Source organism: Spea bombifrons, chromosome 1 (assembly GCF_027358695.1).
Source record: "Spea bombifrons isolate aSpeBom1 chromosome 1, aSpeBom1.2.pri, whole genome shotgun sequence".
Taxonomy (NCBI): domain Eukaryota; kingdom Metazoa; phylum Chordata; class Amphibia; order Anura; family Pelobatidae; genus Spea; species Spea bombifrons.
In genome coordinates, this window is record NC_071087.1 from 139,603,089 (window position 1) to 139,630,927 (window position 27,839).

Genomic DNA, 27,839 nt, shown 5'->3' on the forward strand with positions numbered 1-27,839 from the left:
GATCGCTGGGCACTTTCACCATAGTGTTAAGGCTAGCCAACTTTTGAGGGAAGAGCAAGAGAGGTCAGGTCTTCCCGTACACTGCCTACGTCAGGATGTCAGTACACGGTGGAACTCCACGTTAGACATGCTAGAGAGGATTTTGGAGCAGCAGAGGGCAATCCATAATCTTGCCTCAGAGCACAATATTGGGATTACCTCTCCATTGAATAGGGAGGATTGGACAGTGATCGCCCAGCTAGTGGCAGTCCTTAAACCATTCAGGGATGCCACAGAAAATTTAAGCTCAAACACTGCCAGTCTGGCCCAGGTAATCCCAGTGTTCTCCCATCTAGGCAGCAAGATGGATGTGTTCCTTGGAAACCGTGAGGCTGTTCAAGGTGGCACTCTACATCCTGACGTAGCAGCCATAGTCAGGAAGCTGAAGGATCTGCTAAAAGTACACCTTCGCAAGCGAATGGAAGAGAGTCCCGAAATGATGCTAGCGTGCCTTTGTGATCCAAGAACTAAGGGAAAGCTAGCTTTGAAATTCAATGTTCTCAGTAGCTACCGGGAGCAATTGGTCAACAAGGTGCGTGACTGGCAGCGTAAAATGGGAATGCTGTCCGAGGAGGGTGAGGTGCAGGAGGAGGAAGAGATGATGTGGTCTGCTACCCCTAGCAGCAGCATCAGCAGCAGTGCCACAAGCAGCACAACACAGCTGAGTGGAGCAGCTGCGTTTTGGGAAGAGGCACTTGGCAGTATAGTTGGACCATCTGACAGAGCTAGCAGCAGAAAGGAGAGTAGTGCTGCTGAAATGGTCAAACTTTACCTCTGTGAAGTTCCTTCTGCTCCTAATGTTGATCCTCTTAGCTACTGGGATGAAAAGAAGAGTGTGTGGCCTGCACTCTCATGGGTTGCGCAGCAGCTTCTATCATGTCCGCCAACCACTGTTCAAAGTGAGCGCGTGTTTTCTATGACTGGAAACATACTGAGTCCACAGCGCTCACGCATGGCACCTCATCTGATGGAGCAGATTGCCTTTCTTAAATTCAATCTGCCCAAATTGGGTTACCCAGCTCTTAGCTTGGAAAGTTAAATTTTTTCTCTCTAATGTTTAAGGTAGTTTCTCCCCCTGGTTGCACTTGCTGCGGTGTGGCAATGCCTGCTACCTCCGCTGGTGTAGCCAATTTACGCTAGGGCCTAGTGTCTGAGTTCTGTAAGTCCGCTCCCAAACGCCTAGGACTGACAGTCTTTGGATGCTTTGCCCTGGGGTGAAACAGGTGAGTGGGTCGTCAATTGCCCACTCATTCACCTTTTTCCGTTTCCAACGCTGCTGCTGGTGGTGGTGCCAGTATCTTTTGCCAGTTCGCTTCCTGGCTGAAATCATGCCTCAGATGTCCCTAATGGAAAGGGTAGTTTCTCCCCCCTGGTTGCACTTGCTGCGGTGTGGCAACGCCTGCTACCTCCGCCGGTGTAGCTAGCTTACGCTAGGGCCTAGTGTCTGAGTTCTGTAGGTCTGCTCCCAAACGCCAAGGACTGACAGTGTTTGGATGCTTTGCCCTGGGGTGAAACAGGTGAGCGGGTCGTCAATTGCCCACTCATTCGCCTTTCCCAATGCTGCTGCTGCTGGTGGTGGTGCCAGTGTCTCTCTTCAATGCCAGTTCGCTTCCTGGCTAGTGTCATGCCTCGAATGTCCCTGATGGTAAGGGTAGTTTCTCCCCCCTGGTTGCACTTGCTGCGGTGTGGCAACGCCTGCTACCTCCGCCGGTGTAGCCAGCTTACGCTAGGGCCTTGTGTCTGAGTTCTGTAGGTCTGCTCCCAAACGCCAAGGACTGACAGTGCTTGGATGCTTTGCCCTGGGGTGAAACAGGTGAGCGGGTCGTCAATTGCCCACTCATTCGCCTTTCCCAATTCTGCTGCTGCTGGTGGTGGTGCCAGTGTCTCTCTTCAATGCCAGTTCGCTTCCTGGCTAGTGTCATGCCTCGAATGTCCCTGATGGTAAGGGTAGTTTCTCCCCCCTGGTTGCACTTGCTGCGGTGTGGCAACGCCTGCTACCTCCGCCGGTGTAGCCAGCTTACGCTAGGGCCTTGTGTCTGAGTTCTGGAAGTCCGCTCCCAAACGCCAAGGACTGACAGTGCTTGGATGCTTTGCCCTGGGGTGAAACAGGTGAGCGGGTCGTCAATTGCCCACTCATTCGCCTTTCCCAATTCTGCTGCTGCTGGTGGTGGTGCCAGTGTCTCTCTTCAATGCCAGTTCGCTTCCTGGCTAGTGTCATGCCTCGAATGTCCCTGATGGTAAGGGTAGTTTCTCCCCCCTGGTTGCACTTGCTGCGGTGTGGCAACGCCTGCTACCTCCGCCAATGTAGCCAGCTTACGCTAGGGCCTTGTGTCTGAGTTCTGGAAGTCCGCTCCCAAACGCCAAGGACTGACAGTGCTTGGATGCTTTGCCCTGGGGTGAAACAGGTGAGCGGGTCGTCAATTGCCCACTCATTCGCCTTTCCCAATTCTGCTGCTGCTGGTGGTGGTGCCAGTGTCTCTCTTCAATGCCAGTTCGCTTCCTGGCTAGTGTCATGCCTCGAATGTCCCTGATGGTAAGGGTAGTTTCTCCCCCCTGGTTGCACTTGCTGCGGTGTGGCAACGCCTGCTACCTCCGCCAATGTAGCCAGCTTACGCTAGGGCCTTGTGTCTGAGTTCTGGAAGTCCGCTCCCAAACGCCAAGGACTGACAGTGCTTGGATGCTTTGCCCTGGGGTGAAACAGGTGAGCGGGTCGTCAATTGCCCACTCATTTGCCTTTTCCAATGCTGCTGCTGCTGCTGCTGCTGCTGGTGGTGCCAGCATCTCTTCTCTGCCAGTTCGCTTCCTGGCTAGTGTCATGCCTTAAATGTCCCTGATGGTAAGGGTAGTTTCTCCCCCCTGGTTGCACTTGCTGCGGTGTGGCAACGCCTGCTACCTCCGCCAATGTAGCCAGCTTACGCTAGGGCCTTGTGTCTGAGTTCTGGAAGTCCGCTCCCAAACGCCAAGGACTGACAGTCTTTGGATGCTTTGCCCTGGGGTGAAACAGGTGAGCGGGTCGTCAATTGCCCACTCATTTGCCTTTTCCAATGCTGCTGCTGCTGCTGCTGCTGCTGCTGGTGGTGCCAGCATCTCTTCTCTGCCAGTTCGCTTCCTGGCTAGTGTCATGCCTTAAATGTCCCTGATGGTAAGGGCAGTTTCTCCCCCCTGGTTGCACTTGCTGCGGTGTGGCAACGCCTGCTACCTCCGCCAATATAGCCAGCTTACGCTAGGGCCTTGTGTCTGAGTTCTGGAAGTCCGCTCCCAAACGCCAAGGACTGACAGTCTTTGGATGCTTTGCCCTGGGGTGAAACAGGTGAGCGGGTCGTCAATTGCCCACTCATTTGCCTTTTCCAATGCTGCTGCTGCTGCTGCTGCTGCTGCTGGTGGTGCCAGCATCTCTTCTCTGCCAGTTCGCTTCCTGGCTAGTGTCATGCCTTAAATGTCCCTGATGGTAAGGGCAGTTTCTCCCCCCTGGTTGCACTTGCTGCGGTGTGGCAACGCCTGCTACCTCCGCCAATGTAGCCAGCTTACGCTAGGGCCTTGTGTCTGAGCTCTGGAAGTCCGCTCCCAAACGCCAAGGACTGACAGTGTTTGGATGCTTTGCTCTGGGGTGAAACAGGTGAGTGGGTCGCCAATTGCCCACTCATTCGCCTTTCCCAATTCTGCTGCTGCTGCTGCTGGTGGTGGTGCCAGTGTCTCTTCGATGCCAGTTCGCTTCCTGGCTAGTGTCATGAATCAAATGTCCCTAATGGTAAGGGCAGTTTCTCCCCTCTGGCTGCGTCTGTTTGCGGTGTGGCAACGCCTGCTACCTCCGCCGGAGTGGCCAGCTTACGCTAGGGCCTTGTGTCTGAGCTCTGGAAGTCTGCTGCCAAACGTCTAAGACTGACAGTGTTTGGGTGCTTTGCCCTGGGGTGAAACAGGTGAGCGGGTCGCCAATTGCCCTCTCATTCGCCTTTCCAATTTTTCAATGCTGCTGGTGGTGGTGGTGGTGGTGGTGGTGCCAGCATCTCTTCTCTGCCAGTTCGCTTCCTGGCTAGAGTCATGCCCAAAATGTCCCTAATTGTAAGGGCAGTTTCTCCCCCCTGGCTGCCTCTGTCTGCGGTGTGGCAACGCCTGCTACCTCCGCCGGAGTGGCCAGCTTACGCTAGGGCCTTGTGTCTGAGCTCTGGAAGTCTGCTGCCAAACGTCTAAGACTGACAGTGTTTGGGTGCTTTGCCCTGGGGTGAAACAGGTGAGTGGGTCGCCAATTGCCCACTCATTCGCCTTTTCAATGCTGCTGCTGGTGGTGGTGCCAGCATCTCTTCTCTGCCAGTTCGCTTCCTGGCTAGAGTCATGCCCAAAATGTCCCTAATGGTAAGGGCAGTTTCTCCCCCCTGGCTGCCTCTGTGTGCGGTGTGGCAACGCCTGCTACCTCCGCCGGAGTGGCCAGCTTACGCTAGGGCCTTGTGTCTGAGCTCTGGAAGTCTGCTGCCAAACGTCTAAGACTGACAGTGTTTGGGTGCTTTGCCCTGGGGTGAAACAGGTGAGCGGGTCGCCAATTGCCCACTCATTTGCCTTTCCCATTTCCTTTTCCATTTCATTATTTTCCTTCTGATACACAACCAACCAAACATAACACACACAATAACACATATAACACATATAACACACAGTGACATCACACATAACACACATACACACACACTTACAATGCACAAAACACAAGGACCTTTTCCTTGTTATTTGCCCTGGCCTTCACTCACTAATAGCATTACATTAACACTATAACTCACACTTCACCCTATAACATTTTTCCATCCACATACCTGCCAACAGACCCAACTTTTTCAGGGACAGTCCTGCTTTTTTCCAGTCCTGTCCCATCTAATTTAGCTAAACTAGGTATGCAAAATGCAAATACACATAGGTAGTTATAGCTCGGTAGGTAACGCTACTATAAACATTTAATAAATATAATCAAGTACTAAATAATAAATCTAACTTTAAAATACATTTAAATAAACCCCTATTTTTTTTAAAAAAAAAACATTAAAATTAAATTATTATTATTTAGACATAATCCATCTTTAACCAAACCAGTGCACTGCTACTAATCTTAAACATAACCGTACATTAACCCTAAGCTATTTTTTAGTTCTTGTCCAACATTTTTCCATCAGCATACCTGCCAACACACCCAAGATTTTGGTGGACAGTCCTGCTATTTTCCAGTCCTGTCCAATAAGTAAGTTGGGTTGTTGCAAAGTATGCCATTGTAAATAGGTAGCAAATGTTAGGCATGTAAAGTGGTCCAAAATCAATTTAAAAATGTAAAATATTCCCTATTCTTTTATTAAACATCTATGGACAGTACACCTCGGTATGTGTGTGCAACTCTATTGGTCGTTTCGGCAGGGGGCTCGCCTGCCATCAACGAATGAAGTGCATTCTGCAGTTCTGCAATTCACTCGTTGATGCCAGACCAGCCCCCTGCCGAAACGACCAATAGAGCTGCACACACGTACCTTCACGGCAGCTGCTGCTGCTGTGATGTGTTATTAACCCCGTATTAACCCCTGCTAGGCAACCAGGAGGAAAACGAAGATTAAACGAGCACGAAGAATGTCCGCGAATATTCGCCCGAAGAGAAGACAGGAACGGGCGAATATTCGCGGAATACGAAGATTTTTTTTTCCCCGAAGACGAGCACGAAGACGAACACGAAGAGCCCCCTGGTGCCCAAGTCTAGTATTTATACTGACAAATGCAAAAATTAACCAATAAAAGTTCTTGCAATGTTTACTTATACTACATTATATTACAGAAAGTACAGTTGTATCTATTTTACTCACGGGAAAGATGGTCACTGTAACAAGAGCAAAGGTTCTGTTGTCTTTGATAATTATGACTTTGCTGAGGACGGTGTAATCTTCATTCTCCGTGGCTCTGTTCACCAGTGGGAGAGACATATTTGGTTTTGCTTCTAAATGAATTGCAATATCGCCAGTGAATCCTTGTTCTCTATTAATTTGCAGGGTAATAAGTGTTGCATTTCCTTTTAGTTAAAGAAAAGAAGAAATGTGAGCACTTCCATCATTATATTACACGTGACCCTTTATTAATTTTAGAGAAAAATGACCTTTCATAAAACTTTAATCTGCTGATTTTCCGGTGCCAGATTATTATCTCTGGATTATCTCAAATAATTATTATACATTCTCATCTGTGATCACTCGCTGAAAATGAGGCTTACGTATGAAAAGTTATTCTGTTGCAAAGTTGAAACTGGGCCTTATCGCTAAAGCAAACAATAGAATGTAGCTCAACTCCAACGTGTGAAAAGGGGAAATGTACGAGAAAGCTAACATTTCTCTCTTGTGAGGTTTTTGGTCCTGGTGAGGATCCATAAGGATGCTTTCAAGAACTTTCTTCCTGTTTTTTTCTTGGTGACTGGACCAGCCTTTCAGTTACAATGGTTTTTACGACCACTTCTCAAACTTTTGCACCAGAGCCACATTGTATACATAACTCTTAAAGTTATCTTTCCTTCCCACAGGTTAACCACAAAGGAAAGAGGAACAGAGGTGCAGGGTCAAACTTTTTGGATTGTCCTCAGCTGCACTTCCTCCAAGACATGAAAAAGTGTGTGCTTAAGGAATTAATTAGCAAAAATCCAAAGTAACTGAAAAACAAAACTGATTGTATACAGAAAAATAACAGAAGTATAATGCACTGTATTTTAATAGAAGCACGCTTTATTATTCTTGCTATACCAATGCGTATGTATTTACTTGCAGAGATTAGTTTTTTTATTTAGCGTTCTAACCTGTAGGCTCTTCCACCCTCACAGCCAGTGAGTTGACATCCCATCCGATCACACCATGCGGTGAGTCATTAGGCAGGATGGTCAGCACAGCTTTGGACTTCTGTGGATCTATTACAGCCCCTTTCTGAGGATCTTTGATATTCATAGTTACAGCTTTTGTTAATATCACTGTGATGGTCTCGGCAAGTTCTGCTATATTATCTGCAATAACTGTAACAGTAATTGTAGTAAGTGCTTGGCCATCCGAGAAAGTGACCTAGAAGTAAGAGTAGAAAAAAATAAATGAATATTAGTCATCTTTGACTTCAGGAATTAATACTCTAGGATCTGGTAGGAGACTTTTGGCACAAAACCAATTTCTATGTATTAAATTTTACAATATACTAAATATTGTTCTATTAAATGATTAACTCTATTTAAGTTTCTTAAAAAGTGTCATATACTATATAGCGGTGGCGCTACCATATAACCAGTGGCCTAGGGACCTCATTGGTCTAAGGTCCTCTTTAGCACATGTAGGAAGAGGAAAAAACATTTTATCACTGTGAGAAATTTGTAATTATTATGAAGCACATCTGTAACGCAAAATTGTAGAGCTGTCATTACTTCTATGAACAATGTTTATAATGCATCATAAATAGGAGACTATTGTGAGGTCGAATGAGACGTCTATGAGCTAGTGGTTTGGCATGAGGGGTTTCCTTTCTGCCACCTCTGTATGATAGGCACTATGACCGACAGATTCCCAATTGGTTATAACCAGTGGAAGGGTAAGTAGATTTGTGCCTAAAAAAGATTTAGTCAAAAGATTTACTTTGCACGATCAACTAGAACAAACTATTTTTTTCCCCACACTCCATGGATGAAACTGCTGCAATCACATACCACTCCTGAAGAAGGAAATATGTCAGAGACACTGCCATTAGCAAACCACTCCACTGCCACACGGCCAAAAGTGCCCCGCAGACGCTCAATGCTGAAGCTGATCAGATTATCCTGCTCCATCTCTTCCGCTTGTTTCATTAAGGAATTCTAGCACACAAAAAAACATTGAAACCAATATATTATAAACCAATCTTTTTGTGGTGAGGTATGTGGAGCTTCAAAAACATTCATGGAAACATTTTTACTACCGGTTATGATATCGATCACATTCAGCTAGCATTACATTAAAGGGGAATTCGGACCAATATATGCACTTTAATGCATATGATAGCTGAGTGTCCCCTCTAAATGTTTTTGTCCACCTTACAAATGCGTGGAGGGATTCAGCAGCTCCCAGCTACTTGGCTTAGAGGTAGTTGGCTTATTATTTTTTTACTATTGGTAAATGTCGCATATTAAAGTACCTAGAAAATAAGTAAACTGTCTCTTTCAAAGATTACAATTCATTTTATTTTATCAATACAATAATAAAATGGAAAATTACAAGTATCCCCTGCAATTTCTAAGCTCTGTAATGATCTATCAAATTAATTTAATGAAGGGATCCTAAAACTGAAAACTGTGGACAACAATAAAAATACCAACAAATATTCTATATAAAAAAATATTACAAAATCATGGTGTCGATATGCATGTTATTATTACCTGAGAGAATCCAATGATTCCATGAGCATCATCATTTGTTGGAATAACAATTGTCACATAGCTGTTAGAACCAATTTCTGCTCCACCTTTTGGGTTTTTTAGTCTTATTCGAAATGACTCATCTTCCTCAGGTATGGAATCATCGAGAATATTGACAGCCAGAGTAGCTTCACTTTGTCCAGGCTCAAACCTCAGCTCACCTGAACTAGCCGAAAGGCAGACACAGCACATCTTTAGAACAATAACACAAATTACCCAAAATATATGTCACGAAGCAAAACAATATCCCAAAATATATGACTTCTTCTTGCAAAATACATGCACTTATCTATTACCATTATCTACTATTAGCAGATCGGTGTGTGTCCTGATGCCAGGGGATATCTGCATACTTTGATTTTTCAGTCCTGCTTCTTCCAAGATAACTCACATTTGAAATGATACGTTTTATGCCCTTTCTTACTTCCACAATGAATAACTGATTCATTTTTTTTTCAAAAAGGCATATTTGTAATAATGAGGTATAAAGGTTCTGTGGCAGCCTTAGGTACATGTACTATAAACTATTGAAAGTTCTTATTTAGGCAAGGTAACAATTCCCATACCTTCTAATTAGCACGTTATACAGCATTTAAACCGATGTGATATGTATTATACATAAAGAGTGATATGCTTTGCATTTACCTGGGTATGAAGTCCGAGTGGTTGGAGATAGAAATAAGTTCATAGATCTGAGACTTGGACTCTTCTATCTGAGCAATTATGATTTTGGTTGTATTAATTGACTTTACGACAGCTGAGGACAAATGTTTAGATGCTGGGGCCAACAGTACAGGAGAAAACTGGCCCTGTTCAGTGTTCAGAGAGTACAATCCAGATACTGTTTCACCAGCAAGCAAAATGTGGGCTAAAGACAAGAACAAATATTTGTTTGACTTATTACGACATATTAATCATTACATCATCAATCATGATTTATAGTAGAAAAAACATCAATGGTTTGTCTCTCTATGGTTTTAATAGGAGGACATTGATATTCAGCCCATCATATGGTTAAGAAACATTAAAAAGAAAAACAATATCTGTAATTTACAAAGCTTGTATACAGAATTCATCACACTTCATTTATACTTTATATAAATGAACAGTCTACTGATCACAATGCACCACTCTGGGTTCGGAATTCCTTGCTCAGTTGTATGTACATATTGGTAATTTCAGATGCACCCAACAAATCTGTAGTTATATGCTTTTTATTGTGTGCTTTCCTTTTTGTATTATTTGAGCATATTCTGAGGTCTTGACCCCCCATACCACACAGTTGCCTCGTTAATGGTTTCCAGAGAGGGCTCTAAAATAAGGCCTCAGTGGGTGATGTAGTAACACTGATCCAGCTCCATTGTAAGCATAATAGCCATGATAGGATGAAATATAACACACTCAAATTGGGGTACTTTGACGTACTGGTGGGCTAAGCAATTTATGCCCATAGAGTGTGACAGAATCCCCACTATGTATACTGACATAGGTGTTAATATTATCTGCCAGTGTGCACTGCTGCCTTACTTTGTTGTAATTGCAAACCATGTGCAATTATAAGGATTTAGCCGATGCTAAGATTTTGGTTGTGTATCAGCCACAAATGGGAGCTTTAGTATTCATTCAACAATAATTTCCGATTGAACGTTTACCCTTCATTAATTATGCTTCTATATTCTAGTTGGTATATTATATATGTTTTTAAAACCCTGTTAAGTTCATTTTGTGCATTTTATATTTTAGTATATGCTGAGCATGTAAAACAGAGAAGTACTTTTTCAATCACTATATAATAACATCAGATTATACTTTTTGAGTCTCAGAAGGACCTTACCTAGACCAGATGGAGGTGTAAAGGCATGAATCGTGTTCGCAGCGAAAGGAATGGATTGAATTTTCTTAAAGAACATTTGACCTGCTTCCCAGAGGAAAGTATGAACAAGAGAGCTTTTTGCTGTGAAAGACAAAATATTAAAGAAATAAATCAAAAAGATATACTTTACTAATTCATGATGAACTAGACGTATACAGCAGAACACAAGACACAGACAAAATAATACCTGGGGAAAATGATCTTTCCACATTCATATCAATCTTTGTATTAACAGTAAACAAAAAACATGCAAAATATATATTTCTGTTGATCATATTTACTAATAGTGTTAACCTAATCATATTGGCTTCAATCTTTTTCTCATATGCTCTCTCGTACATTTGTAATCGTAATGTCTTACATTGGGTATTGGGTATTGGGTATATATATTTATATTTAATACATATGTTTAATGCTAAATATTAGGGTTGCTGTTGGATACCAATATGGCAAAGAAACTATAGGGTGAACTTGGACTAAAATAGGTCATTTATGATATTTGAAATATGTCTTCTGAAAAATACCTTCTGAAAAAAAGATGAAGATGTCGGCCCCAGAGGCTACAGAGTCCACACTTGTTGCTCCCTTGATTCCCAACTCCTGGGGATTTCCAAACTGATTGTTTGACCATTCATACATCAGAGACTCGTGATCTGGTTCCGTACGGGACGTGACCAAATAAAACGTTTCTCCACGGGTAAACACTGATAATCCTGACACCCCACTGACTATGAGTTCTTGATAAAGTGTAAATATGGTGTTGTTCCATTTAAAAACCTAATAAAATATGACATTGACAAGACAAAAAAAACAACAAAACATCAGAATATAAAGGTTTATTTTTAATAAAAAAGGAATATAAAGGTTCACAATATAACGGTTCATATGGAATTTTGTGGCCCAGCACATTCATGGCATATAGTGACACTTATGTCATCCTACATCTTGTTCTGGGAATATGAAAGGTGTCAGAGAATGGTACCTATGTTTGTGATTTTTTTATTTGAGCCTTTGTGAAATATTTTTTTTACCCCATATTAAATAGCAATATTGATTACTGGTTTTATTTTCCTTATCACATATACATACATATTGCATTTAAGCTATAATGATTGTTAAGAAAGCATATTAATGTTACCACATTTCAATTAATAATGTAACAGTCATTGTATACAAATATCTAACCTGAGATGTTTCTGGTTTATTCATATGACTAGCGATGATCAAATAATCTTGATGTGAGATGGAAAGATGTCTAACACTGCTGGTTTCCGGAACTGTTAGAGTCTGTTTCTGGAATTTCAATATCACAATGACATCATTAGTTCTTGAGCAAAAATTTACAGTTAAAAATCTGTTCAAATGCAACTGCATGTCAAGGTTCAGTTCCCTAGAAAATCAGAGATGTTCTAAATGGTGTTATAATGAGAAGCCAGTTAATTTCCATGGTTAAATGATTAAATGAATGATATTTTAATGTGCATGATTTCTTTTTCAATTAAGTTTAATAAAATGTAAATCAGTATCTACATTTACAAATCATTTCACTTAATTTGTGATTACTAATTAATTAAGTAAAAGCTCTGATGTTATGATTCCCAGATTGAAAATGTATCTTCCCTGAAAGGAAGACAATTGATATTTCCATTTATTTCAAAGTAAAAATGCCTTACATAAGACTAGTGATAGCCAAGTGTTAGAGTCAGATCCCTTGTACATGACTCTAACATACTTTACAAGGTTATCGGCTAACTAAAGAGTAGAAGGCTGCACCTGTCATCTTAGCCAAAGTATCCTCTTTGCTTATCCCAGGGATGAAGAAATACTCGATTTCTATTCTACAGTTCCTTTTAAATAAAAGCAGAGACTTGGGCGTAGGTGTAAACCCTGGCTGTAAATAACACATTATATACTTACCAGGAGCAATCCATGGTTGTGTGTGAATGTATACAATGTATTATAGAAAGGTCCATCACTCCCACTAGTGATGACTACAAACCGAGATCCGTTAATTAGAAATGTCATACAATCATGAGGATTTTCAATTGTAATATCCTGTTAAAATAAAAACAAGATGTTTATTTTCACATTTACTAATTTAAGATGTTCAGCTCCGGTCATACAAGTACTTAGAAAGGAACATGAGTTGAGTGATCTTTTTTACTTGTTACTACTTTTTGTAATTTTCAGGTAGTGAGAGCCAACACATCTCTTTACTAGCAAAATGGACTGGATTCTGGTGTCTAGGAACATACCTGGATGGGCACAAAAACACCTCTCCATTCATAGACTGTGGAAAGTGGCTTTGTTGAAGAGGCCATTGGCAAAGTTCTCAGCAAAATGCCATAAAGCAGGTCACCATGACTGAAGAAACACCAGCTTGCAGCAGCTTCACTCCAGAAACTTTGCAAACCAGACATCACACTGTTTGGACCCTCTGGAACAAGAAATAACCATATGTTGATGATATTTATAACATTATCACAAAGTGATTTTAATTTAGTAACAACAGTTGGAAATAACTCAACAGATCTCATATTAAGTATTCTAAAAATACATTCACTTGTCTGCATCTATAATGTTCGCATTCTTTTGCAATGTGCAGTTTAATTTTTGAAACTCACGAAACTGTGAAAATCAGGCCACAATATGTCCCACAATCTACACTGAATACACAACATGATTGCATCTCACAGCTTAAGTTGAATAACAACATCCTGCAGATGGGTTCAAGTACATTTAATTCATATCTTCTGAAACAGAATTCAAGTAAATGGATCTTACTTATTCCCAACGCAGTTCCTGACAACGTCTCCCATTCCACACTCACAGACATGTTTAACCCATTGCTGCGGGACACTTTCAAGTAAGCAGTCACATTGCCTTCTTCAATGCTCAAAGAACTCGTCCTAAAATGCCACGTTGGTTAAAAACATATAAAGTTGCATAGTATCACAAGTAGCATTGTCTATTTTTATATGGCTAATATAGGAGAGGAAAAACACATGTAACATCTATTTATAAGATAATCTACCTATTATTAATGCTGGTTCTGTGTGTACCTGTTATTTGTTGGGAAAATGCTAAAAAGCCCCTTTGGTGCCTGGTTCTGTAGCACAGTTATCATTGTTTGTGTTCTTGTGCCCAGTCTAGCACCCCCTGTTGGATTAAATAGGGTGACAGTAAAATGCTCATCCATCTCAGGTTCTTCATCAAGCACAGCAGAAATTTCCAGTGTCTGTACACAAAAAATAATTTACATCTTGTTACATCTTCTACCGCAAGGGATCACAACCCTACATATATATGCCCAAATTTTAAGAAATATATACTATTTATTTTGTACTAATATTACCTTGAATCGCACTCCTTCTTCCAGTAGAACATATCCTTGCACTGGGTTGAGATCTCCCTCTGCTCCCGAAGCATTTTCACCAGTGACCAGATACTGGACAGCGACCGTACCAAATATTCCCTGTGGGGGGTCTCTGACAATGTACAGAACCGCAACACTCTCTGCCATGTACAGGGCTGTAGGTTCTCTGAGGAAGAATCGCTCACTGTTGTTGAAGGACAGAACTCCATGTCCGTCATCATTGGCAAGGATTGTAACCGTAGCTGTGTCAATAGGATTAAAAGTAACTTCATGGATTAAAAAAACAACAACAAAACACTGCAACAACATGTAACTATATTTTAAGTGACTAAAACCCTCCTATACAATTAAAGAAAAGGTATCTGGACAACGGTATTAACTATTCTGTTAAAATGCAAAAAAAATATATACAATGTACTATAAAATATGGATTATTATTGTCATGTTTTTATTTTAAATAAAATATATCTTAGTTATTTTTCCTAAATTGACATTAAAAACACAAACATAGTTCCATTTTTTACCTGTTGTGTTAGCACCCAGTTCAAGTCCATGAGAAGGATTTGCGAGTATCAGCTGGAAACTCTCATCCCCTTCTGGGATGTCATCATCATTAATATTTATATCTATATATTTATATTTTTCTCCTTCAGCAAAAGTCAAAACCTGGAAAAAAAATTACATTGTAAAGTGTAAATCTTTTCTTGATTTGCTCATTAAAAAAATTAAATGATTCTCCATGTCAAGTAAAATCACAAATTACAGAATCCTACATGCCATTAGCAGTTTACAGTATAATAGTTTCAGCTGATACACCTTAATTAATATTACCAGACTTAGTGCTTGAATTTACTTCTTTGGATATTTAAGGACATGATTATTGCTCTATTATAAATCCTAGTTCTTCAAAATTCAGCTTCCATATCTAGTAAATTATTGATTTATTTTTATTATAACGTACAGCTCAGGAAGTGCTCAGAAGCAGAGTAATGTACCAAAAATATACCACAGTGTGTTCTAAAGATGTATATAAGCTTTCCCTAAATACCCTAATTAAATGAGAATGATTCACGCAATCTAAAAGACATTGTCTAGCTGTAACTGTTTTGATAAAAAAGAGTTTAAAAGATTATGCTTACATTCTTACACCCTTCTGTATTGCGAGACCCCCAAAGCCATGTACTGCTTCTATGCTGCAAGGCTGACTACTGGGGACCATATACCAATCCATAGCACGGTATCTCTCCGAAAGAGGCTAATTTATACATTTAGAGATACATGAACGCCTACATGAGGCAGTTTACCGAATGTCCTCATTAACGCTTATCTAAAAACTTTACTTTAAACAACATTTGCTCCCTCACACACCAGGTGCAAGCATGTGCAGTGGTATTTTATGTTGACATACTATGTTGGTATAAAGCTTCAACTTGGCTGAGAAACAATATGCCTCTTTATTAACCCTTCCTCCAACAAGTTACCCATAAACATGCTTCATCATACTATTAACCCCTTTGTGTCACAATACTTTTCCAGGCACTACAAAAGCATTTACTGAACAACATGCTTTCCAGATTAAAAAATTAAACATTAATATTTACATGTAAAAATAAATTATATAAAAAACAACAATTTCAACAGTTTACTGGCATTAAGCAACATTTCAGCAGGGTTCGTTGCTGGAACATCTCTGTATATGAAAATGTACTTTGCAAATGTATTAAAATTTCACAGATTGATTGTAATCAAGTAGGAAACCGTGAATCTCTCTTCCAAGCACACATCGCTTATGGGAATCTTACCATGGAGGTAGCATTAAAATCCATCCCAAGCTGAGCTCCTAAATTCTGTGCGTAGAAAAACAAAGATACATTTCCGTAGGTCCCTTTGTTTCTGCATGCCACTAGGGTCAAAATACCATGGGATTCATTAACTTCATAGCTGAAAAAGAAATAGAAATCACTGGTTTAGTTGTTGTAAGGTGACTTTTTTATTATGATCTCATAACCAATTAGTGTCAGTGTTATTTGAAAATTCTGCCTCTGTCAAGAACATGATCAGAAATAGCCACAACAACAGAAAACAGCAAAACTGTAGCACTACATATACTTTAAGAGTTTATTATAAAAAGAAAAATGGTCTTTGTGCAAAAGTGTTTTTAGAAAGCAAATATTCCCTGCATTCCTCACATCTTGCTTTTAGAACAGCATCACTTACCAAAATAAAAACAATAACGCAAAGTGTTGAAATTGCTGGAAAAACCATACAATTTCAATATACAGTATCTTAAATGATGACAGCGTGTAAATATTTATACCCTTCTACAGGAGAAAATAGTCACGTTGCTAGAAGAAGATGGTAACTCAGCGTTGTACACCTCCCTAGGAACTGTGCAGAGCTGGAACTGGGCGATGCCCAGTTTACAAAATAAGGCAACACAATCTTTATTTCCAACTCGACAACCAAGGTTAAAGTTCCATAGTTACGTGTGATAACTGGATCCTAGTTTGTCCAGGAATCCCTTGTACGCACCTTGTTGTTTGCCATTCAATGACTCCCTGGATTCCATCATTTGCCTCAATAATGATCTGAGCTGTCATGCCTTCAGCATCTAGAAACAAAAAAACCCAAAAGTTAATGAAAAGGGAAAAACTATCTAAATAAGTATCATGACATTTTCAAAAGCTTTATTTTTGGTATCTTTTTAATAAGGAAAATGGATACAGTCATATTTGTCCAAGAAAATGCCATGACTCTGTGTGAACAGGGAGCTTCCTATCTCTGCCTTCTATCAGACGATAGCGTGCTGACTGTGGAGGTCCTGGGACACTATGAAGGCTGACTGTTGAATTTGGCTACCAGCACCTGGGCTGGTATCCAGCCTACACTATATATTTCTCCCTCTCCTCAAATATCTTCTGAGTATCCGTGGAAAAGAATGAAGCTTTATCTGAAATGTCTGTTTTTTTATATATACATTTTTTGGGGACAAGAGGAGTCCTTGGAGAGATCATTTTCCATCCTTATTTGAGGAGAGTATACATACTTTGCCATTTATTTCTGGCACTTTATATGATTTGGTCCAAGAGAAGGTGGAGTATTTGGTCATCATTGACACTTTTACTTTTGCCAGCATAGTAAACAATGTCACATAAGCTTTCAGGACCTCAGAGGTATCTCCACATTCCATCTGAAGAAGACATATCTATGATCTCAAAACTTTGTGTAACTGTATTTCTGTGACTCTATATCAAGAAACAGTATCACCTTTGACTAAGATTCCTATTATGTTTTACCTTTTTGTTGTAGACTAGCAATACAAATTATAAGTATGACACTGAGAAGCAATTTTCTGGTTATAAATATCTCATCTAAAAACAGATAACATGTAAAAGTGCATTTTATTTAGCACGATTTATAACAAGTATTAAAGTTGAATCAATTTATTTTATATTCCTCAAAGAGCAAAAGGGACTTTATGATGTCTTGTTACAAATTTATCAACCTCCATCTATGCAAAGCTGCTTCGGTATAACAATATACTTACACAGTTCCTCTTTAAAAGGTTTATTTTCATGTTTAAAAAAATATATAAACACAGAGTTTATATATATTCAAGGTCACCTTTACTTGATTGTTGATTAATAATTTAAAAACAATTCCTGAAGGCTGAAGAAGACCCATGACTTACTAATCTTTTATTATTATGCTTGCTCCCTACTCCTTTTTACTTTTTGCCTTGCACAATTCAGCCTGTAGTGCATACACACGCCTCGGAGCTTACTACTGAATTATTGAATCTAATAAATATTGTAGGTAGAAGCATGGTTTAAGTCATTTCGCTAGATTACCTTTCATCCGGTAATAAAGGAATTCTATCATGTCAACAGCAAGCATGCAGAAAGAAAACAAGGATAACAAGCGAGAGTTAAAGGAAAAGAAATGTAGATTTCAGAAAAGTCACTTTAGGGTAACAGAATGTGAATAGACATTAGACAATGCATTTAGGTGTCACCAGTATTACTGTACATAAGAAAATAAACAACTAGGATCTACTTAACTTTACTGGATAAATAATTTAACATAAACATGTATTTCTATAACTACCAAAACACCATTGATTCCATTCCCTGTTAATATTTTTATTTATTTTTTCCTTGAATTTGCTAAAAAAAAAAGGTTGATTGCAGGACGTTTACAAGACATGTTTGTCACTTTTCATAAGTCCTAAAATGTATATGTATATAACTATTTTGCAGCAGTTTGATCTAGATCCATACGGCTGTTTTTTCTCCTTGCTGTTCTCTTTTATCTGTTTCCTTGCTGTAACGATTTCTTGGCACACAGCCATATTGTTAGGGACATAATATTGTTTGAATTGGGGCTACTGTCCATTCACATAAGGATGCACCTCTCTACATCACATGACTAACTTGTAAAACAAACAGCCATTGATTGTGGACTTTTCTGCTTTACCATAGGTACAGAAAGACCAATTTTTTGTTGTTTTTTTTTTATTTATTAATAATAATGAAACCAGAAAAATATATTATCCTTCCATTACAGAAACAACCTGCAAAACCCAGGGAAGATGTCAGAAATTGACGTGACTGCTCCTTTACTAGAGAATTATCATTAATAAATTGTCAAAATTTGAGATTATAGGTTTGTAGATAAAAGTACCGAGTCTTGGTGGAGATGAGGTCAGCAACTTTACAGTTAGTTCCACAGAAACCATAGTGATCAGGATATACTCTTGAAGTTCAGGTAAGTCATCCTGTAGATGGATGTAAAGCAAAATATTTAAGCATTGCAACAGTAGTGTCATAGGGAAAAAATACCAGAAAAGGAACACCATGAGACATGGGCCAATGCTAAAATCAAAGCAAATGCATTTCTTCTCCACTTTTATGATTATTTCTACAATTATTATATATCAAACATAATTTTGCATTTAATCTTTAATTTGACTGCTTCATCAGTACTTCCAATGGTGCTGCTCTGTCCCTGCAAAGTACAAAATGACCAGGGTGGACTGCTTGAAGATGCCCATGCCATGGAGTTATCCACCTAATTACACCTATTACGGTTACATGATGTCATTTGTCCTCCTACCTTCCTAAATGATAACACATAAACTATAATGGTAACTGATCCATCTTAAAAGCACAGTCATGTATGAATGCGTGAGCTATGCGACATATGATCTATCAAACAAAGCCTATCTGTCTGTCTTTAGGTCTGCCTGTCTGCTACAAGTGTGTTTCTCAGCATATTACATGTATTATTACATAGTGCTAGTAATTTTGTTTTAAAAAAAAGACACAAGACCATCACGTTCAAACTTGAGAAGCACAAAGTAGAATCACAAGTGTCAAATATAATTGTTCAGCTTTCATTGTAATTAGCTACAAAGTGTACATTTTGCTATATTCATAACTATTTTCAGTATTTATCACATCCCCTGCAACTAACTAAAAAAAATCACGAAAAATAACTTTGATTTATCATCATAGCAATCAATCAGCTACACAGTCCCACTTGTCGACTTTTGACTTTTCTAACATTGCAGCAGAATTAATTCTCATTCACAAACCCCATTACTTCATAGCTGACAACCTCAGATGTTGTGTTTTGAGCATAACAAAGTTGTCGTGTTGGCAGGACATACCTCCAGAATTGATACATTGAGGGCAGCCGTTGTTTGGCCATCGCGTAGAATCAATGAGCCAGAGACTGGTATGAAATCCAGTCCAGGCTCGGCGAACTGTCCTTCACTCATCTGACTCAGCGTATGAAGGGGATCAAGTGTTGTGGCGAAAGTAACATTAATATCCCCTGACAAATACAGTAACACAGAAATATAATTGATATATATACAGAAATATATACAGAAATACAGTCATAACTGCTGTAATACAGAAATTGGGAATTAACTGGATTTTACTGGAATGTATATTTAGAGGTTAAATAATTTACTAAAATTACAACAACTAAATCATTTAGCATTAAGAAAGTGCTTGTGTGTTAGTAACAGAGTTTGTAAGCCTGATATGTTTTTCAGGATATCGAGGTGCCTGGTGTTCAAACAGCTCACATATTGCATTATTTTTTTAAGTATTTGATCTTTTTCCAATATAGTTGAATGAGAAGAAAACTAAAAGATACCATTATAATATATTATATTATTCATTATATTCTTCATGTTGGAGTTCCAAAACGAAGTTGTAAAAAAATGCCCGAATGTAGTTTGAAGAGTCATAATGCATGATACTCTAATTAAATACATCGGTCCTGAATTCTAACATGATATGATATTAATAAATATTATTGTAGCCTCCCAATGTTCCATATGTTATAAGTACATGATCTATTGACAAGTAAGTTCAATTAGATGGCTGCTGTAGCTTGATGGAGGGAACTGGGACACTAGCCCATATGTCCTGGTTTTACAAGTTGAACAACTTAACTAATTTAAATTAAAAGGTTATGTTAAAACCATGATACTAGGCATCCATGTTGTATTGTGTTGTGTTTATATGCAAACTCTCAAATTTATTCATTTCTAATACATTATTATTCTTTTGTTTCATCTATGTTTTGTATTATCATCTCCTAAAACACAAACCTAGGGATCCATACTCGCGGTTGATGAAGAGTTGAATTGTTTTATTTCCCTCTTCTGTGAAAACAATTCTTGACGAAGGAGCAAAATTCAATACCCCATGTGGTTCATCACTGGCCTCTACAGTAAGAACAGCCTCATATCCTTGTTTATCAAGGGCACCTACTCCTGTGCCATATACACCTAGAAACAAAGAGTAACAAGCATGTATATCACCATATTAACATATCAGAGATGTTTAACCTTTAAATGAAAAGTCCCATTGAAAAATAAACTTTTTTCTTTTCGCATTAAATAAAAGACTGGATCCAAAAATGTAGTTTAGCTTTGAAGAAAAGTAGCTTTACTTCCATTTTGTTCCAATAATCATGCCTGTCGGCAGTTTGATAAGGAGTCAAGGTTTTTTTTGTAGATTAGGTTAAAATAACAGGGCTAGAAAACACACACATGGCAAAAATGTAACTGTTTTTAATCATAATATGTGAAAACTAAAATTGTTCTGAAAGTTTAAAACTTGTGTTTAATGTAATACTAGTAATACAAATGTCGTTGTCTATAGGTTACAGGGCCCAGTAATAAAAGGTGGGTCCAGTCTCCATAGTCTTTAATGAAAAATATGGGTGAATAGAGGTTCCATACATTAACTGCTAAAGCCCGATCAACCTAAAACAGCTCATACCTTTGTTTCATGTCATCTCTCCGCCACAGTATGTAGGATGTTAAGCAGCAGCATGGAAGGAACGGAAAACTTGAAAGTCCTACAAACCTCATACCTCTCTAAATGATTATCTACCCACCTTGCGTTGTTACATTGTAGAGAATAAGTTGGTATTCTTCTTTTTGCTCAGGGATATGGTCGTCCAACAGATGAACAACAAAGCTTGCATTTAATGCTCCCTGGTTGCAACAAAGAAAAAAATGATTAATCAATTAAAAGACTATTCTCGATAATTCATTTGTATCACAATTTTGCTTAGTAAACAAAACATTCTCCTTGTTTTAGAACTTTTAAAGATACAGAGTATTCTACGTCATACCTCTGGAAAGTGTAATAAGCCTGTGCTGTTCTCAAAGTTTAGCTCTAGATGATGGCCAATAATCTTCCAGTGGACAGTTACGTTTCCATGCGCAGGAGGTGTTCGTAAAACATGGAACAACAGCTTTTCCCCTATAACAGTAAAATAAATTCATTATTAAGAATGTTTTGATGCTAGCTAAGTGATACATTTTCCAATATTTCCTAATGCTCAGTAAGACAAAGACCCAAAATGCACTAAAATAAGCATATTACGCTATATCATGTCAAATTAACTCATACATGGATATGCAGATTGTATATTTTCTCAATAGTATAGATGTCATAGAAAAGTAGCAAACTGGAGGGTTAAACGCATTAATAACTGCTAACAAAAGTGATTTATTATAACAAAAAAATATAAGGCTACAAAGAGCTTCATTGATACTTTCCCCAAGAAACAAACAAATAAACATGCCTATTCACATCATTGTGCACTTAGTAATATAAACTTGCTCTCTAACGGATCAGGCAAAGCCATCATGAGATGGTGGTTGCTGGATACAATGATGCATAGACCAGGTGACGGTATACTTAGTGCTTATGGTAAAGCATCAAGCATGACGACTTGAATGTATCAATACAATTCTTTAATACTGTATGTAATAAGGTCATACTGCCCATGCAAGGTCAAACATCAAAATTTGGTGCCATTTGAGAACTGCCTATAATTTTTTACACTTTATGAAACAGCGTTTCTTATCCTAGAAAACATCAGAGGGTATCAATGACATACCCAGTACTGTACATTAATAAGGATAACTCTATTATTTCTTATTGATTTATTTGGCGCTACAGAATTTCTTCTATTAAGGAAAAATTATTAGTCTTGCAAAGTCTAATTTTCTTTGGTCACTTAAAGATATTTGTACAAGTGGAAAGAAAATATGTCTAAAATGCAATTACAGCCTATCCAATGACATGTAAATGAGGAGAATTAAAAAAAATATACCGAAATACATTACAAAAAGTACTCTTACAATAGCATGAAAGATAATGTAGTAAAAAACAATCTACTAGAAAAGTTTTGGAATATTTGTTATTACCAATTATAAATATAACAAATTTCATAGATACATCTCACTACACGTTCCCATACAACGTACTACTGAAGAAATAGAGAAAGGTAGAGGTTGTGTTATAGCTTTTGTACTTTTATTCTCTATTTGCCAGGAAAATAGAGAAAATATTGTAGTGACACCCACCTTCTCGGCCAATCACTGATCTTGAGGTTGTCTGAAAGCTAATCAAACCAGCTACATTATCATTAGCCAAAATCACTATGGTAACAGCGTCAAAATTGGGAAGAACACGACTTCCTCCATCGGTGTGGGTTAGACGAATTATGACACTTTCATTTTCTTCAGGTTCATCATCATCTAGTATAGTCAAAGTTACTAGTTTTCTTGTTTCGCCTGGATAAGGAAAAATATATATTTACAGATTAAACATTTCTTACAACTTAACATAAAATGTTATTGTGATTTCCATTTTTTACTTCATAGCAAAAGGGTTGCTTAATTTAAACAGTTTTGGACAATCTGGTTTGCACCTTTAAAAAGACAGAATACTTTTTAATAACATATAATATTTAAAAATATATTCTTCAAAATAAGTAATAAGTGACAAAAGAAAATTAAATGCAAAGCTTACCATATTTAACAAATATGTACCTTTTGCCATACATAGTTCTTTTACAAGTATGCGAGTTCTATGTTCAGACAATTATAGGTACCATACCATGGGAAATATATTATGTTAGCATTAAATAACCAGATTTGCACATATTTGAGGTTGTTGGCTCCTCATCAGTCTGGTTGCAGCTTGCTGTCCAGGGGTTAATGGGGAGGAGGTTTAATTGCACCTCCCCCAACACATTAATAAGGTTTTGGTAGCAGTATAAACTGCTTTGTGTGCCCACTATGTAGGAGGTGAGAGTAGGCTCTCACCCTATTGAGAGTGTGCCTTGACGTGGCGGGTGAGCTTAATTACGCTTTGGCCAATTCATATAACCAAAACCTCTCATTTATATTATGTTTATATATTTGTTGCCAACTTTATTAGGGTAAGAAGCGCAGACAGTTTTTGTTTTTTTAACCCCTTAAGGACAATAGGGGTTTTTACTCGTAGTATATTGTGGGACAATGGCTCTTTTAACGTTTTTCAGTGTTACTGTTTAGCTGTGATTTTCTTCTCTCTCATTTCATGCTCCCACACATATTATATATTGGTTTTTTTCAGGACAAACAGGGCTTTCTTTAGATACCATTCATTTTATCATATCATCTAATTTACTATAAAAAAAATGATAAAATATGGGGATTTTTTGTAAAAAAATTACTTTTTCTCACTTTTTAAACAGAAAACTTTTACTCATCTGCAAAAACTAATGAAAAAACCTACTAAATAGATTCTACTATTTGTCCTGAGTTTAGAAATACCCAATGTTTTTATGTTTTTTTGCTTTTTTCTGCACGTTATGGGGCAATAAATACAGGTAGCGTTTTGCCATTTCAAAACCTTTTTTTCCAAATCTGGTAATTCTTCCCCCCATGTGCCATTTCGGGTATCTTTGAAGCCGGCCAATGCAATTTACCCCATCAAATCATATATTTTTAAAAACTAGACACCCCAAGGTATTTGAAATGCTGGTATTTTAACCCTTTCAATGCACTAATTTTACCACTACCCTTTGTGAAACTTTATGGTAGTAATTATTTTAGTATTTTTTTCACACATGTTGTACTTCAGGTATAAATTTATCGCTCCTGGTATATGTCCGTGTCACACAACACCCCAATATGTGTTCAGTAACATCTCCTGAGCGCAGCGATACCCCCCATGCATGGGTTTGTAGGGTTATTTGGGAGGTAAAAGGCCGCCTTTGTGAGGTGTGTATTTTTTTGCCATTTAGACATCTGCCCCATGTCCCATATTTGGGACATCTTTGAACCCGGCCAATTCAATTTACCCCATCAACTCATATATTTTTGAATACTAGACACCCTATGGGCATTTGTAATGCCAATATTTTAACTCTTTCCATAATGGAATTTTTGTAAAGATAAAAAATTTTAGGATTTGCTTATTAAAAACTTTTTTTTTTTTTTTTGGTGACAGTGGGGATTTTTACATGTTACCATATTTTTGACATTTTTTTTGAAACATTTTTTAAATTTTTTTTTTTTTTTTTTTACTTACTAGTCACTCTCATTAGTGAGCTGGGCTCCATTGACCTTGCATGGTTGGATGCAGTACCTGCATTCAACCTGCAGGAGGAGCTCGAGAGTTCTCAAGAGGGTCTGGATAGACCCTCTGAACTCAGATCTACTGTTAATGCCATCCTGTGAATGACGGCAACGTCATTCACAGGATGGCACTTGTGGTTGCTCCTCGGAGCAATCACAAGGCGATCGGGGGTCGGGGGGGTAGTGTTGCTGACATGCCTCGATACTGAGGCATGTCAGCAACACAGTTTATGCTTAGGAAGCGATTCCGATCGCTTCCTAAGCAGTTTTAGACGCCCTCGGCAGCCCTTCCCGGAAGAAAAATGGCCGCCGCCGCACCGATCATCAAAGATCGCGGCGGCGGCCATTTTTCTTCCGGGAAGGGCTGCCGAGGGCTGCCCTCCCCTGATCCACGGTCAGCCTCACTTGTGAGGCTTCCGTGGATGCTGCAAAGCCGCCGATCGCGGCGAAACCGCCGCGATGGCGGCGATGCAGCTATTTAACGGCAGCCCGTACATGTACGGGCATTGTCGTTAACCCGTTGCACGGCAACCCCGTACATGTACGGGGATTGTCGTTAAGGGGTTAAATAACCAGATATTTGCTGCTGTTACAGAGTTATACAACACTTACAAGCAACTAGAACTTGTGATTCCTCCGCTGCAGTATTGTTTTGGCTTTCAGTGTAAATGACTTGGTTCTAGTAATATTATTAATACACATCAAAGTACTGATATTATGCATACTTGAAAGCAGATGTCAGGAGACATTGTGCTCACATAAAAAAAAAATATCACGCAATATCATGAGTGCAAGATAAGTGCTTTATGTGGGGTCGAAAATGGAATCTCAATGAATAATAAATACCATTATAATAAAACAAGATACATCTTAATGAGAAACAATTAATAATACATATTTCTTATGTGTTGTGTACTGCTATTTCTGACAAAAGTTTTTTTTGTTTAAATGGTGACAACACACATGTACATTGTGTATGCTTCATGTTTCATTACAGAACTCTACACAGTCCGAGAATGAGATTGGCCAAGGTTGGCCAGCTCACATTTGAAACACTGATCTTTCAGATCTTACTAAGGCTTAGTTAGCTACACTACAACGGAGTTCACCAATAGTCACAGCCACTAAATAAGGTGCAATACATTATAAAGTAAGAGAACATTATTTTCATCCATAATTCACACTTTAAATACCTATACAGTAACGCCTATGTTGAGCTAGGCCCAAAATGGTTAATGGTTATAATGTATATAAAGTTGGTACATTGACATGTTGATAGTGTATAAAGTACAAAGGTCAATGGAGAGAATGTATTTTACCTTCAGCAAATGTTAAAAGTTCACCATCAGCTATGAAATCCACATTTCTGGTAGCAGTTCCTCCAGCTATGGCCCATTCCACCATCACTTGGCCAAGGCTTCCCTCTCTTCTTTCAATCACAAGCTGAACTATTGTTTGGGGCTGCTCTTCAACTTCCACATAGTGACCTGACTCTGTTGCGTTGGGACTTAGATTGTAAATCACAAATACCCCGAAAGCATCTCCGTTCATCATTATTACAACCATTGATGTATTTGGCTGACCTATAGTTGGCTGGTTCTTTAAGCTGGTTGAAATGTTTAGCAGTTTGACTTTGAGAAGAGAGACAATGAATCTCTCATCCAGTTCTGGGAAAGTGTCAGTAAGTATAGAAACTGTAAGATTTGCAAACTCGTCTCCTTCCAACATCGTGAACCACTGCCCTGTAACTGTTTCATAATCACTTCCAGCAGTAGCCTGAGAACTAAAAAGCACAGACACACTGGTGCTATTTTTCTTATACGTCAGGAATTCTGTGTGGTTGGTGAGTTGATTTGACCATGTTGTCACCCAGAAGCATTGAGGCACACCAGAGGTATTGTAAAAAGAAAAAGCAGAACATACTTGGTTTCTTAGGCATGCAATGGCACAAGACTGCAGAGGGTTTTTTGCTACTGAAATATCAACTCTGGTTGTCACAGATAACTGTGGTGTCCCTAGTAGTGGCGATTCATAGTAAGATAACATGTCCTGGCCTTGTTCAATGGCAAGAGCTATCACATCAATCTCTGTGGTGGTATACAAAATCTGTAAGTGGCCAAACCTGCCAGCACTGAAGAGAAAAAAATAAGGATGTTACTTGGAACATTTTTACAAACCCACTTCAAGGAATGTCAAATCTTCAGTTAAATATAAGGAGATAAACTCAAATGAAAGAGGGATAAAGAATTATATATAGCCTGAGTATTGTAATAAAATATATATAAAAGGGCTTTCACTTATAGTACAAAAGAGGAGAAAGAGGGCTATAGCAACCCATGAATAATGCATACTATTTCTCAAGGTATTACAGAGCCTATGGCGCTAACCTCCTCCTGATGGTAAGATTAACACGAGAACTCCCTGCCAATGGTTCTTGAACACGATAGACATTTGCGTGAAAGGATATTGTTCCGTAGGGATTATCATTGGCTGGAACCATTATTTTTGCTACTCCATCAGATCCAATGGAACCTCCATTTGAGGCGCCAATAAGATGCACTTCAATAATCTACAGAGAGAAGTGAGATTCATTGAAAATATTAATAGAAAGTGAAAAAGTTAATATGTTTTGTATTTGTTGTTATTGAAGCTGATTTTTGTTTTGTATTTGTTATTATTGTAGCTAATAAAGGTTTAATTGAACGTTCAACCTGTATCAAGGGGAGCTCTAACGTAAAAGTATACTCATGTTCTGATGTACATAACACGATTAACATCTAATTAATAGGAAATAGTAGGATTACTAAGAAGAAAAGGGCTGAAGACCAAAATACTGGAGATCTTAAAGGAATAGTGCCTGCAACAATTTTAAACGGACACATGAGCAAAGATCTGAATTTACTTTTGTTTTTATTATTTTAAAACCCTATAAAAAAGTATGGGACATCCTATCAGCAAATCAGTACACACTCACATATAATAATATGTAGCTAACACCAACTAAGAGTTTAACCCAGCCAGCACCGGTATGTGTGTATAGACATAACTGGGGACTGAGCTGACCCTGGGACTCAAATGTAAAAAATGTAATAACTTGTAATAACTTATAATGGTTTTAAATTACAACATTATACAATGGCAACTATATCTACAAAGTTATTCTTGTACAAAT

General features: G+C 38.7%; 1 protein-coding gene across 1 annotated transcript in view; it reads right to left on the reverse strand.

Annotated features, from left to right (window-relative positions):
• Positions 1-27,839, reverse strand: part of ADGRV1 (adhesion G protein-coupled receptor V1) — a 172,913-nt gene that overhangs the window by 94,566 nt on the left and 50,508 nt on the right. The window contains exons 32-55 of the mRNA XM_053474949.1: positions 27,055-27,236; positions 25,987-26,798; positions 22,625-22,834; positions 21,382-21,512; positions 21,142-21,241; positions 20,348-20,527; positions 19,391-19,557; positions 18,403-18,496; positions 16,252-16,330; positions 15,522-15,660; positions 14,244-14,385; positions 13,699-13,961; positions 13,406-13,581; positions 13,128-13,252; positions 12,599-12,780; positions 12,261-12,398; positions 11,529-11,636; positions 10,868-11,120; positions 10,305-10,424; positions 9,116-9,338; positions 8,432-8,636; positions 7,727-7,873; positions 6,842-7,097; positions 5,868-6,070 (exon numbers count right to left, since the gene is read on the reverse strand). Of these exons, the coding sequence (XP_053330924.1) occupies positions 5,868-6,070; positions 6,842-7,097; positions 7,727-7,873; positions 8,432-8,636; positions 9,116-9,338; positions 10,305-10,424; positions 10,868-11,120; positions 11,529-11,636; positions 12,261-12,398; positions 12,599-12,780; positions 13,128-13,252; positions 13,406-13,581; positions 13,699-13,961; positions 14,244-14,385; positions 15,522-15,660; positions 16,252-16,330; positions 18,403-18,496; positions 19,391-19,557; positions 20,348-20,527; positions 21,142-21,241; positions 21,382-21,512; positions 22,625-22,834; positions 25,987-26,798; positions 27,055-27,236 (4,635 nt within the window). The remainder of the gene's footprint in view (positions 1-5,867; positions 6,071-6,841; positions 7,098-7,726; positions 7,874-8,431; positions 8,637-9,115; positions 9,339-10,304; positions 10,425-10,867; positions 11,121-11,528; positions 11,637-12,260; positions 12,399-12,598; positions 12,781-13,127; positions 13,253-13,405; positions 13,582-13,698; positions 13,962-14,243; positions 14,386-15,521; positions 15,661-16,251; positions 16,331-18,402; positions 18,497-19,390; positions 19,558-20,347; positions 20,528-21,141; positions 21,242-21,381; positions 21,513-22,624; positions 22,835-25,986; positions 26,799-27,054; positions 27,237-27,839) is intronic.